Consider the following 13,172-nt stretch of genomic DNA (forward strand, 5'->3'; position numbering starts at 1 on the left):
GCACTAGATGGGCCACTGGCCTGATCCAGCAGGATCTTCTGATGTTCATATCTGCCTGTTTCAGTTGCTCTCGGTTTCTCTTTTCCCCCAGGCTTAAGTTCAGGGCTTGGTCGGAGAATGGCATCACAAAATTGAAGTCCCAAGGAGGGTGGCATTTTGGTTCACTCAGCACTTTGGAAATTTCAGATGACATAGCTTTGCCTTTAAACGCCAACTGAATCAGAGTTCTCCCCTGTCCTTACCTGTTCCTACCCATTAACTACCTTTTTGGTTGAAATCTGCACCTTAGAGAGGGAGAGAAAAAGAGAAGGCATACTGGAGACACCAGCTAGGGCAATTACCATTGCAGATCACACCAGCAGCTCCAAACTGGGCAGCACACACATTGCTATTGTTGTAGAGCCAGCTGCAGCTGGCGAGCGAGTTTTCTGTTCCGGAGCAGTCATAGTACATCTTGCCCATCCGCGTGTGGTTGAAAGGCACTCTCGGGACTGAGGCCTTCTCACTGCAGTTCAATGAGTGACAGAGCACATCAGCCTCATCCTGGTACCAGTTGCCATCACACACAGTGTTCCAGGTGCCCCGGTAATAAACCTCTACTCGGCCGGCACAAGCATCTAGTCCTTCTGACAGCCGCCACTCCTGGTGCTCTGCGGAGGTGATGGGAGTGAGGGAGAGAAATAGAATCAGCAAAGATAAAACAGCAGGGGAAATGCCACTCTTATGCTGTAATACGCTGCTACATTATCAGCACCAGTGATTTCCTTTTCTTGTAGGCCAGAGCTATATCTGTTACATGGAAGGCATTTTCATGTGTGATGCTAAGAACTATAGTAGAGCAGTTTCCTGTATTTGAGGATTGAGATTGCCACGCTGATCAGAACATGTCTTCAAGTTTAAAATGTCTCACTTCTGTTTGCCAAATCATAACATTCAGAAACAATGGACCAGACGGAGGCTAAGGACATGGTAGGATGCCCATTTGGTTTCAAGGCTGTCATCTTCCATTTTCTGCCCCAAAGTAATAAATGATGTTTTCCCTCCTTCGTCTTCTTACGATATTTTTAAAAATGAGCTCCCATCCAAAGCGGGGGGTGGGGAGCTTTTTAACATTTCAATTCAGCAATGAAGACATCAAATGCTACCATGTGTCTCAAAGTCACTTTAGGTGTCATGTGTGAAAACAGCAGGGATGTGCTTAGCATAACTTATGCTAATGTGCTTTCTGGAAAACATTCCAAGAGAGGATTCCATGGGAGGTGTGGAGGTCAGTGCAGGATATCTCCCTATTCTTGCTAAGTGCTGACACCCTGGTTTGTAGGCCAGACATTAGGAGGAACAGGGCTACATGTTTTTCAAGGGAGCTACATTCAGTACAGATGGTTCTCAAAACACTTGCACTACTAGCTTGGGCCTGGGACTTCATCAGAGACATAAAGTTTGTTTCATGGTTTATTATTGAAAAAGATAAAGGTGGTCCTCCTGGTGTCTCCAGCTGCCCCAGTGAAAAATGCAGGACTGGAGGGACATTTGGCCTGATCGAGGAGGGCTCCACTTCATATATTTCTACCGATCTCTATTAAAAACAAAAAACAAAACAACCTGCGTGGAGCAGCCATTTCTCTTGAGATGGTACTAAGCTACAATTGATAAATATGTGTCTATCTTTGAGGAATAGATTTCTGCTTGATCTTTCCTTTTAGCTCTGCACAAGAGATGCACTTCTGTCACATGGCTGTCAGAAAACACATCCATGGGACACAAAATTTAAAGCAGGGATGTCCCAGTGTCCACATGCTGTTAACATTAGGCCAGCAATATCATTTTTCTGGTACCGGGAATTCCTTTCTGTACTAGTTCTTGGACACATGTATGCGTGCACATGTGCACATACAGAGAGAAGAAAATATCTGTGCTGACCTGAACATATTACACCGGCATCTTCCTTGTGTCCACAGTCATGGTTCCTCTCGGATGGACAGTCCCACAGAAAAGACTCATTCCCCAAGCACTTCACTTCATCCAAATAGATGGGACCTGTCCCCTTCTGGAAATGAGAGGCAATAGGAGCCTGAAGAGCCCAGCCGCAATGTAATTGCCGGCACACAACTCCAGCATCAGCCAGGTCCCAGTTGTCATCACATATGGTGCCCCAGGTACTGTTGTATTCAACCTCCACCCTGCCAGAACAGTTGCTTCTTCCATCCACCAAACGTAGCTTCCGTGTTTCTGCAGGAAAGATGCAGAGAAGAGTTGGATCAGAAGTCACACAGTGGGAGAACAAAGAAATAGAAGGGTGGGTGGGTGGGTGGGTGGATAGATGGATAGATAGATATCTAAATTTACAGATCTAAATTTAATATAGTAATTCTGGGCTACATCAATAGGAGTATAGCATCTAGATCAAGGGATCCAGTTCTGGGCACCACAGTTCAAGAAGGACACTGACAAACTGGAACGTGTCCAGAGGAGGGCAACCAAAACGGTCAAAGGGCTGGAAACGATGCCTTATGAGGAACGGCTAAGGGAGCTGGGCATGTTTAGCCTGGAGAAGAGGAGGTTAAGGGGTGATATGATAGCCATGTTCAAATATATAAAAGGATGTCACATAGAGGAGGGAGAAAGGTTGTTTTCCGCTGCCCCAGAGAAGCGGACACGGAGCAATGGCTCCAAACTACAAGAAAGAAGATTCCACCTAAACATTAGGAAGAACTTCCTGACAGTAAGAGCTGTTCGACAGTGGAATTTGCTGCCAAGGAGTGTGGCAGAGTCTGCCAAGAAGGAGAGTCTCCTTCTTTTGGAGGTCTTTAAGCAGAGGCTTGACAACCATATGTCAGGAGTGCTCTGATGGTGTTTCCTGCTTGGCAGGGGGTTGAACTCGATGGCCCTTGTGGTCTCTTCCAACTCTATGATTCTATGATTCTCTGATTCTAGTACAACTTGCTAAAACAGCAAGGCAAAGAAAGCCCATACATTCCAAAGCTCCAAACATCCTTATGCTACTTGGGAAATTCAGATCTGGTGTGGATAAACACATGTATGAAGCTGATGTGTTGAGTTGGTTCATGCATGCATGTCCATCACATGTAGGAATGGTCCTCACAGATATATCCATGGTTTTATCTTACTAAACATTTACACGAGTGCAACAACTTTTGGCTGCAGAATATAAGTCCCCCACTCTCTCCTCTCCCCATGCAGCCCCACCCAAATCTGCTTGGGTTTTCCCACAACTCGGGGGTGCATGGGGAAAGGAGAAGGTGGGGAACTTACACTGTGCAGCTAAAATATGTTGTACTAGTGTTACTGTTTAGTTGGATACCTCCCACAGATAGAACTTTCATATCCCCTCATTTCCCCTCACTTTGCTATGTGGGCTTCCTTCCCCGCAACTGAATCAGTTTGTCATATTCAACTGCAAATTATTCAGGCCCAGTTCACACACGCAGCAAAATGAGATGGGGGAGTCAGGTGGTTGCATGGACTGTAGCTCAGTCTGCATGTATTAAAAAAGGAAAGAAGAAAAACCAACAACACCAAAACAAATGCTTACTGACAGAAAACTAGTGCAAAGTTCTTGACTTAGAACCATTCTCCTCAGTTTGCTACGTGCAGGAAGTTAAAAGCAAAAGTGTGGAAAAGCCGTTGAAAGTGGTATCCCCACCTGCAATTTGAGGATTCTACCAACTCATTCTGTTGCATAGGTAGATGCAGCCACATTGCTAAGTAATCAAGGTCTGGTGTGCACATGCAGCAGAATAAGGTAGCAGAATTCTGGAGGGGCAAGGGGGAATGTACCACCTCAGACAGTAGGTAGAAGGATGGCATTTTTGTTTGCTTTTCCATGTATCAAATTTCCTACAAGTAAAACAACAACAAGTACGGTAGCTCATCAGGGAGAGAGGTCTCAGCCCTGCCCTCTGCTGTGCCGCTTTCCTGACTGCAGAGTGTTTAGGTTTGGGATTTTTTTATATACATATTGAAAAATATGGTTCCCCCACCTGCGGTATGAAATGATACAGCTCACTCTACCACCTCAGGATGCTTCCAGCTCATTGCCACATCATTCTGCTCTACATGTACAGTAGGTCCAAGTTATGAGAAATCAAGTGATAGAATTGCATGTGGGAATGTTACCAACCCTGTGATGTTTCTGATTCTGTAGCTAATGAGATAACCGGAATCCAAGAGTTGGGGAAATACAGACTGGTCCACCCACTTTTTTTTCTATCTGAGAGGCATTCTCAGTATAGCATGGCGAAAAAGAATACCGTAGCTCAGTGGAAAAGCATCTGCTTTGCACTCAGAACTTCCCTAGGTTCAATCTCTGGCATCTCCAGGTAGGACTGGGAATTATCCCCCTGCCTGAAACTCTGGAGAGCTGCTGCTGGTCAGTGTAGACAGCACTGAACTAGATGGACCAGTGTATAAGACTGCCTCCTCTGCTCCTATGTTCCTAAGGCATCTCGGCCTGAGGCTGTCCGGAGGGGAGCCTATTTGTTTCCTTCAGAGCTGTGCACACAGATACAGCTTTCCTCCCTCAGTCATGATTCATGAAACCAGCATGGGAGAAAAGTATGTGTGGGTTGAACACTCATAAAAAATACTATTGGCCTGGACTCTGTACTGTATTCAGAGAGTTACAGTATTTCCAGGATTAAAACACACACACACACACACACACACACACACACACAGATAACCCCAAAGCTCACAACTGTCAGTGGGGCCTCAGTATGGTACAGGCTCATTGAAGACAGTGACAATATTGATCCTGCCAAAAGAGCCAATCCTGGCTTATGTTGCTACAGAAATTGCCTGAGATTCAGCCAATGAGTTCAGGATAGGGGGTCCATATGCCTTTTTTTTTTTTTTACAGTCCTCCATTTGAAGGCCTGCCAGAAGAGAGTTCCCAACTTGGTGGCCTTCAGATATTTTGGACTACAGGGATGGTCCATGGTCAAGGGCGAAGGGAGTTGCAGTCATACAACATCTGAAGGGCACCAGGTAGGAGAAAGACAGTCCTCTGTTTGGCTGAGTCCTCTACATGAAGTGCTGTCTGATTTAAAAGAACCATAAGAAGGGAAAGTGGGGGTGCGGGAGGCTTGAGGTGGCCCCTTAGCAGTTAAAGCCCCTGGACACCAGAAACGCATCTCACCTGGTCACAATCTTCCCCACAATGGTGAGATGTACTTTATTTCTCTTTAGATTATACCAGTTGTGTCTAAATTTGCACCCCTACAGATGAATTAACATATGCAAATATTAGGCAGATTTGCATCCTCTCTTTTTTTAGTGATGAATAAGTGACTCCCCTAGTCCAGGAAGTGGGTGCTAAAGAAAAAAAAGCACATCAACCTCAACTCCGCTCTATCCGTGGGATGGGTGCAACACAATTTGCCACCCACACAACTTCCTGCCCCTTTGATGAAAATGTCACTGAGGTGAGTGCACACGGAGCTCAGGTAACCTCAAAAACCAGTGATGAGGTAAGCTCTGCTCCCTGGGAGGAATCCCAGCAGGTGGGGGGTGGCTTGGGCCATTTTTGCACAGCTTGGAGACTATTGTAAGTTGACCGCCCCACCCCGCCTCTGCCCTGTATGCAAGCAAGCTAATGGGAACTGAATGCAAGACCATCCAGACTCCAAAACAAAAGATGCACAATTATGTCTTAGGATGGTGTCTACTCTGAACCGTATGTGTTCCATCATCTCCCAGATCCAAGAAGTGGGGTGAAAGATGTGCTTATCAGAATCTGTACATCCTCATGTCCTTATCTTTGTGAAGAAGCCAATCCACTCTGAATATCATTCCTGCAGTTCTTGATAGATTAGCCCTTCAGGATATCATGCTTGCTCTTCATATGTAAGTTAAGGCGTCTGACATTTGCAAGCAGAGTTAACATGCCGCTATGAGATGTAGTGTGTCTGGTTAATAAGGCTGTGCTTTTTGTGAACCTGATACCACGGGCAGATGCAAGGATGTATGTACAGAAACCCTATTCCTAATACTATGCCCATCAAACGATAAATCAAATTGTTTACTTCCTAATTACCTGGCCCTTCTCTAAGCAATCCATTGCTTATTCTTCTTCCTCGATGTACCTGTTCTTGCCAACTTGGCAATTAGACTACCCATTGCTCTGCCCATCAATATCTGATTCAGTCGCATCAAATGCTAGATAAGACTTGGAGTAAAAGAAAGATTCAAAAGCACTTGCTTTGGATCAGGGCAGTGTTTTGTAACCAGCAAGGAATAGACCTGGCTAACTTATAGCCTAGGGAATAGAGAGGCTGGAAAGTGGAGAGGCATAGCTCTCTCAAGAGGGGTCTCTCAATGCAAACTGTCAAAAGGTGAGTTACCTTTCTGGTTATCCCCCATCAAAGCAATCACAATTAAGAGAGTTAATATGGATAGACAATGGGCGACCTACAGGGAATTGCTGGACTTTGCAGGGGGCAAACCCAGACTAAAACCTATGGAGAACTTAAGAAGCCATGTTATAGATTGGTTACAATACCACCAGATATATGATAGGTTTAAAGTAGACAAAAAAGGGGGGAGGGGTTGGACCAAAGCTCACAATTTGAAAAAGAACTGTTACAAAATAAGGATAAACATCTGTCTAAAATGTATATCTTCTTATTAGAATGGGAAACAAAATATGAGCTAGTTAAAGCATCCATGACACACTGGGCAATAGATATAGGACACAATATAGACCTAAACCTCTGGGGAAAACTTTGGAAAAGTGATCTGAAATTTACTGCACGTTATTTTCTGAAAGAGAATTATTTGAAAATGATTCATAAATGGTATTTAAAACCAAGTAGGTTGGCAAAGGTGTATAGAGCAGAATTAGAAACATACTGGAAATGTAAAGAAATGGGAGGAACATTTTTTTTTTTTTGTGGTGGACATGCAGATAGGTGAAAGAATATTGGGAAATGATATATAATGAGCTGAAAAAATGTTTAAATTTACCTTCCCCCAAAAAACCAGAGTCCTTTTCATTGGGAATAACCTATACAGAAATTCCTAAGTGCCAGAAAAGTTTGTTTATGTATGCAACAACAGTGGCCTGTGTTTTGTTGCCCCCAAAATGGAAAGTGATTGAGGTGCCTTTTAAAGAGGATTGTCAACTTAAGATGTTAGAATATGCAAAACTTGCAGGTTTAACCCACAGAATAAGACAGCAAGAAGAACGTATATTTAAAGAAGAGTGGAAAATATTTATTGAATATATGGAAAATGATTGTACATAACTGAAAACGCTGGAATCATTAAAATAAATTCAACAGAGTAAATAATATTTGATTGATGTAAAAGTGGAAAATTGATTTGAACAGTTACAGTAAAATATGTGGGAAACTATGATATGCAATATGAACCATGGAAGGAGAAGAAGGGAAGTCACTGGATATTTCAAAGTTTGTAAAATGTTTAATTTGTTATGTAGAAAAATGAAAATTCAATAAAAAAAATCTTAAAAAAACACTATCAAAAGGTGAGTTGAAGGAGGGTGTGATTGACAGTTGATCCTGATGTGTTCACCATGTCATCACCCACACCCAATTGGATCTGCCCAGCACCTGACGCTCAGCTGGTACTGAATAAATATACAGTATTAGTAGTAAAAATGGCCTTACGAACCAGCCACGTGGAAACACACCACAGATAGAAAAGGGCTTAGCCTACCCTTTCGTATTCTTACCTGGCTCTGCAGTTGGGCTGCCTTCAGTGCTGTTTCCAATGGCAGGAGACCTGGTTGGCTTTGCCTGGACTGAAACAAAAACAGACGAGATTTGGAAGTGAATAATCACAGGTGTCTGATTCCAAGACTCCAGTGCAAAAAGTGCACATCATCAGGGTGGGGTGGAGGGAAGAACCAGGGAGCAACGCCCTAGGTGATATGAAATGTCTCTGCTGAATATAATTAAGTGCTAGTTAGAATTCGTATGATTGGTAAATACTTCTTGAGAGATCAAACTGTGCAGCTGGAATATTTCTGGAGGCTCTTTTCTAGCTGGAGAGCTAGTTTTAGGGCAAGCTATCCATTTCAATGTCACTCAGTTCCTCAATTTTCAATTCTTAAGTTCAGTTCATCCACATCAGTATGTGAATTATCCCCACCCCTCTCCAGGCCTCATGAAAATTTGTCAGCACTTTTGTGTTCATTTCTGCTAACATAGACACTTCTTTGTGTAATTTTGCCTAATATACATGTTGTTGCAAGCACTTACCCCCTAACATAATGCATTTTTGTATATTATTTACACTGATATATGCATTTCGCCTTATGTAGACATTTTCGTACACCTTTTTCAGTTGAAGAACCGCATCGCAAATTTTGAGAAGTGTGAATTTCAAAGGATGGCTGTGTTTCAGTTTGAACCAACTTTCTGCCCCATTTCTATTCCCTCAGCTGATACTGATTAAATGTACAGTAGTTGTAAAAATGGCCTTATGAAACAGCCCTGGAAAAACTACCAAAGATATAAAAGGGTTTAGCTGTTCAGTACGTAATACAGTGGTACCTCGGTTTACAAACTTAATCCATTCTGGACGTCCATTCTTAAACCGAAACCGTTCTTAAACTGAGGTGCGCTTTCCCTAATGAGTCCTCCCTTCCACCGTTCGGGTTCCATTCTTAGACTAAGGTAAAGTTCGCAAACCGGGACACTACTTCTGGTTTTGCGGAGTTCGTAAACCGAATAGTTCGTAAATAGGACTGTTCTTAAACCGAGGTACCACTGTATGTCTTTTCATAAATATCAAAATTTCAGTTATCTTCTTGCATTCAACAAGCATATAAAACCCATAGGGATAAAATACAATGCTACCAAAATGCAGTTCATTGTGGAAACTGCACATAAACTGTATGTTCCAAAAATCAATCTTAAAAGTAGAGACTGCAGCAGGAGGGATAACGCTTAGATACGTATATTATTAACACAGAGTTAAAATACAGTCTCAGTGGAATCTGATTTTTGATACATTTTTCTTTTCATTTTTTTCTGGAAATTTATTTTTTAAAGTTTGTTAAGTGATCATATTTGCATTAATAAATGAAGTTTTCAATTTAAATGAAACTGCCTTATAAATACAAACTTATTCTTCACTATTCAAATCCTTGATATTTATTCCAGCAGATTTGAAGCCAGCATCCTGTTCTTTTATTTTGTCTGTTGCTGAAAATCAGAAAATATTTTGTAAAACAATATTTGCAGTTTACACCAGCCCTGAATTACATGAAACGTGAAATAACAACATTAAGCAAATCGGCATTGCGAAACTCAAGTGCAAACAGCATATCAAGACCATCGGTGAAATTATCATATCTGTATCAAATGCACCTTTTAGAGCCAGTCTTCAATTTCATGCACTACCACCACAAAATTGAGTTTCACAATTTGGGGAATATTTAAAATGTTATAGAACATCTATTAATATTTACAACTCAGTTACCCAAGATGCCTTTTCCTTTTGTGACATTTCGGCCATTGTCAATGAGAATGCCACAAAAATGGCACCACATCTGTTTAAACCTCTGATTTGATGAATGATTTCTATATTCTTCATGAAATGTAGATGGATGGTATCATAGGCTGCTTCTCGACAGGCAATTCTCAACACTATGTGTTCATTGCTCTTTGTCTACATGCAGAATTGCAGCAGTGTTTCTACACTTGCAAAGTTTTGTGTTTTGTGCGTGTTGAACTTCATGCGATGTTTGCAAGGTTCCTTCCCACAATTGCTGAGGAAACAAGGACTGATCATAAAAAGATTACTATGTTGTCTGGACACCCTGTAAAAACTGTGAATTAATGACGCATGACAATTCCAAAACAAATACCTTGTCTAGAAACAACTATAGTCAGCTTTCTGTTGTCCAAGCAGATGCCCTTGGAATGCAGGGTGAGATTTATTGGCTGGCTTTGTGTGTGTGTGTGTGTGTGTGTGTGTGTGTGTGCGTGCACACACACACACACACACACGAACGAACGCACATGTGCGCAGAGAGGGGTCTGGATGTAAGATTTATCCATTTATTTAAAAATTAAATGTGTGTGTGTGTGTACACACACACACACACAAACACATATGTATGCTCAGCTGAATTGTACCCTTTTCTTCCCCAGCCACAGGACTATGTCATATCCACTAATGTGGATGGAACATTAGATGATGTTCACATGCAAAACTGTGACACTCCTAGCAGATAGGCAAGTCTGTTGCAATTCTGCACAGAGCTTACAATGGAAGAGTAATGAATGAATAGTGTTAGGAACTACCCACCTGGAAGAAACCTACATCATGTAGACCACCCCACCACTGCTGTAAAATATGAGTGAACAAGGTACAGTGGTACCTCTGGTTAAGAACTTAATTTGTTCTGGAGGTCCGTTCTTAACCTGAAACTGTTCTTAACGTGAGGAACCACTTTAGCTAATGGGGCCTCCTGCTGCTGCTGCTGCGCCGCCGCCACACGATTTCTGTTCTCATCCTGAAGCAAAGTTCTTAACTTGAGGTACTATTTCTGGGTTAGCGGAGTCTGTAACCTGAAGTGTCTGTAACCCAATAACCAAGGGTACAAGACAAGGGTGTCCTCTATCACCATTGCTATTCATATCGGTCCTGGAAGTCCTATTAAGTTCAATAATAAACAATGATCAGATAAAAGGGGTATCAGTTGGCCGTAATCAATATAAAGTAAAGGCGTATGCTGATGACTTGGTTATAATGATAGAAGATTCTATAGAGAGTACTAAAGAGGTACCAAAAGAAATGGAAGAATTTGGACAGGTGGCTGGGTTTAAATTGAATAAGAAAAAAACCAAAATAATGGTGAGAAACATAGACCAAGAAATTAGTGAAAGAATACAGCAACAGACACAGATTGAGTTGGTAAAGAAAGTGAAATATTTAGGGATTGTATTGACTTCCAGGAATATTGATTTGTTTCAAAATAACTATGTACCAGTATGGAATAAAGTTAAACGAGATTTAGAGGTGTGGGGTAGAATGAAATTATCATTTTTGGTAAGAATTGTAACGATAAAAATGAGTGTGTTACCGAAAATGTTGTTTCTGTTCCAAGCAATTCCAATAATTAAAGGAGTAGCAATATTTAAAGAATGGCAAAAAGTAATTTCAAGATATATCTGGCAGAGCAAAAAGCCGAGAATAAAATTTAAGTTGTTAACAGATTTAAAAGAGAGGGGAGGCTTTGCCCTGCCAGATTTGAGGTTATACTATGAAGCATCATGTATATGTTGGTTGAAAGAATGGATGAAATTAGAAAATACAGATTTGTTAGATTTGGAAGGATGTGATAATAGATTCCGTTGGCACGCATATTTATGGTACGAAAAGAAATGAGTGCATAAAGGTTTTGAAAATCATATTATTAGAGGATATCTGATTGAGGTATGGGGTAGGTATAAAAATCTACTGGAACCAAAAATCCCACATTGGCTATCACCATTAGAGGTGATGAGTGTTAAAAAGATCAATATGACTAGGAGGTGGATAACATATGGGAGTTTAATTGAGAAAGAAGGAAGTAAGTGGAAAATGAAACCATATGAAGAAGTGAAAGAACATGTAAATGATTGGCTGCATTACTTTCAGATTAATGAAATGTTTAGAAAAGAGATTGCAGAAAGAGGCTATTTTGAAAAAGAATCTAGGTTTCAACGAGAAGTATTGAATAATGAAGTTAAAAATTTATCTATGATGTATAAATTACTATTAGAATGGCATTTGAAGGATGAAGAGGTTAAATCTGTTATGATTCAATGGGCCAAAGATTTTGGACAGAACATTCAATTTAATGATTGGATAAAATTATGAAAGGAAAGGATGAGATTTACAGCATGCACCACAATTAAAGAAAATGTTATGAAAATGATATATCGATGGTATATAACAGCAGTCAAATTAAGTAAGATGTATAAGGTGAGTAATAAATGTTGGAAATGTAAGGAGAAAGAAGGGACATTTTATCATATGTGGTGGGAATGTAAAAAAATGAAGTGCTTCTGGGAAATGATATATAATGAGATAAAGAAAATATTGAAATATACATTTGTTAAAAAACCAGAAGCATTCCTATTAGGAATTTTAGGTGGTGAGATAAAAAGGAAGGATCAGAAAATATTTTTGTATGCAGTAACAGTAGCTAGAACTCTTGTGGCCCAGAAATGGAAACAAGAAGAAATGCCCACGATTGAAGAATGGAGAATGAAATTAATGGATTATGCAGAACTGGACAGATTAACAGGGAGGATTCGCAACCGACGGGACCAAAGATTCACTGAGGACTGGAATATATTAAAAATATTTGTGATAATGATATAACGTTTGTAAGTTTCCAAGAAGCTCTGTAAGAAGGTTTGGTAGAAATATTGTTTAAATAACATGGTAAGATAAGATATACATAGTGCAATATAAATGAAGAAATGTGAAGATATGTAATAACTACGGAAAATTATCAGACATGTTGATGGAAGTCTAAAGAAAAAAGACGTGTGATGTTTAACACAATGTTATAACACAATGTTTAATTGTGTTATAAATTTGTTTTTATTGGAAAATTTAAAAAAATATATATATAAGAAGTGTCTGTAACCCGAGGTACCACTATATAGCAAATCCACAATGAACACCTCATCTGGAAGCAGTAAAAGACAGCATCGCTTTTCTGTATAAGCCAGCGACAAGGGTGATTTGGGGGTTGGGTTATGTATTAAGTTAAGCTAAGTCAGGAGTTTAACACTCCTGTTTTCAAGATGTTCTGGGGCAAATGCCCTTCTCTTCCCAGTCGAAGTGCAGAGAACCCAAAAGGTGCAGCAGATCAATGAGAATTGACTTACCTTCTTTGGCGTTTGGGTCCACCAGAATTAGAATGGCTTAAGTTGTGCTCAAGGGAAAAGCAAACAGAAGTTGGTGTGTGACAGTATAGACTACCCACAAAAACGGCATCATATACTTGGCAAACCCACTCCCAAAACGTACAAATCAGCTCTAATATACAAGCAGTACCTGCAGATATATAACAGGTAATTTTTTACTTATCAGATTTTCTGCAAGGAGGCGAAATCCAGATCTTTTTTAAAAAAATAAAAAGAAGTTTGGTTAGCACTTTGATAATGACATTGAATGGGTGC

The 13,172-nt window shown here is 40.6% G+C and overlaps 1 protein-coding gene across 3 annotated transcripts in view; it reads right to left on the bottom strand.

Moving 5' to 3' along the window:
• Positions 1-13,172, bottom strand: part of CD6 (CD6 molecule) — a 42,818-nt gene that overhangs the window by 13,896 nt on the left and 15,750 nt on the right. For all 3 annotated transcript variants that reach the window (XM_079956447.1, XM_079956446.1, XM_079956445.1), the window contains exons 2-4: positions 7,715-7,783; positions 1,921-2,229; positions 342-650 (exon numbers count right to left, since the gene is read on the bottom strand). In XM_079956447.1, the coding sequence (XP_079812573.1) occupies positions 342-650; positions 1,921-2,229; positions 7,715-7,783 (687 nt within the window). The remainder of the gene's footprint in view (positions 1-341; positions 651-1,920; positions 2,230-7,714; positions 7,784-13,172) is intronic.

This window comes from Podarcis cretensis (assembly GCF_951804945.1).
Source record: "Podarcis cretensis genome assembly, chromosome: 1".
Classification (NCBI taxonomy): Eukaryota; Metazoa; Chordata; class Lepidosauria; order Squamata; family Lacertidae; genus Podarcis; species Podarcis cretensis.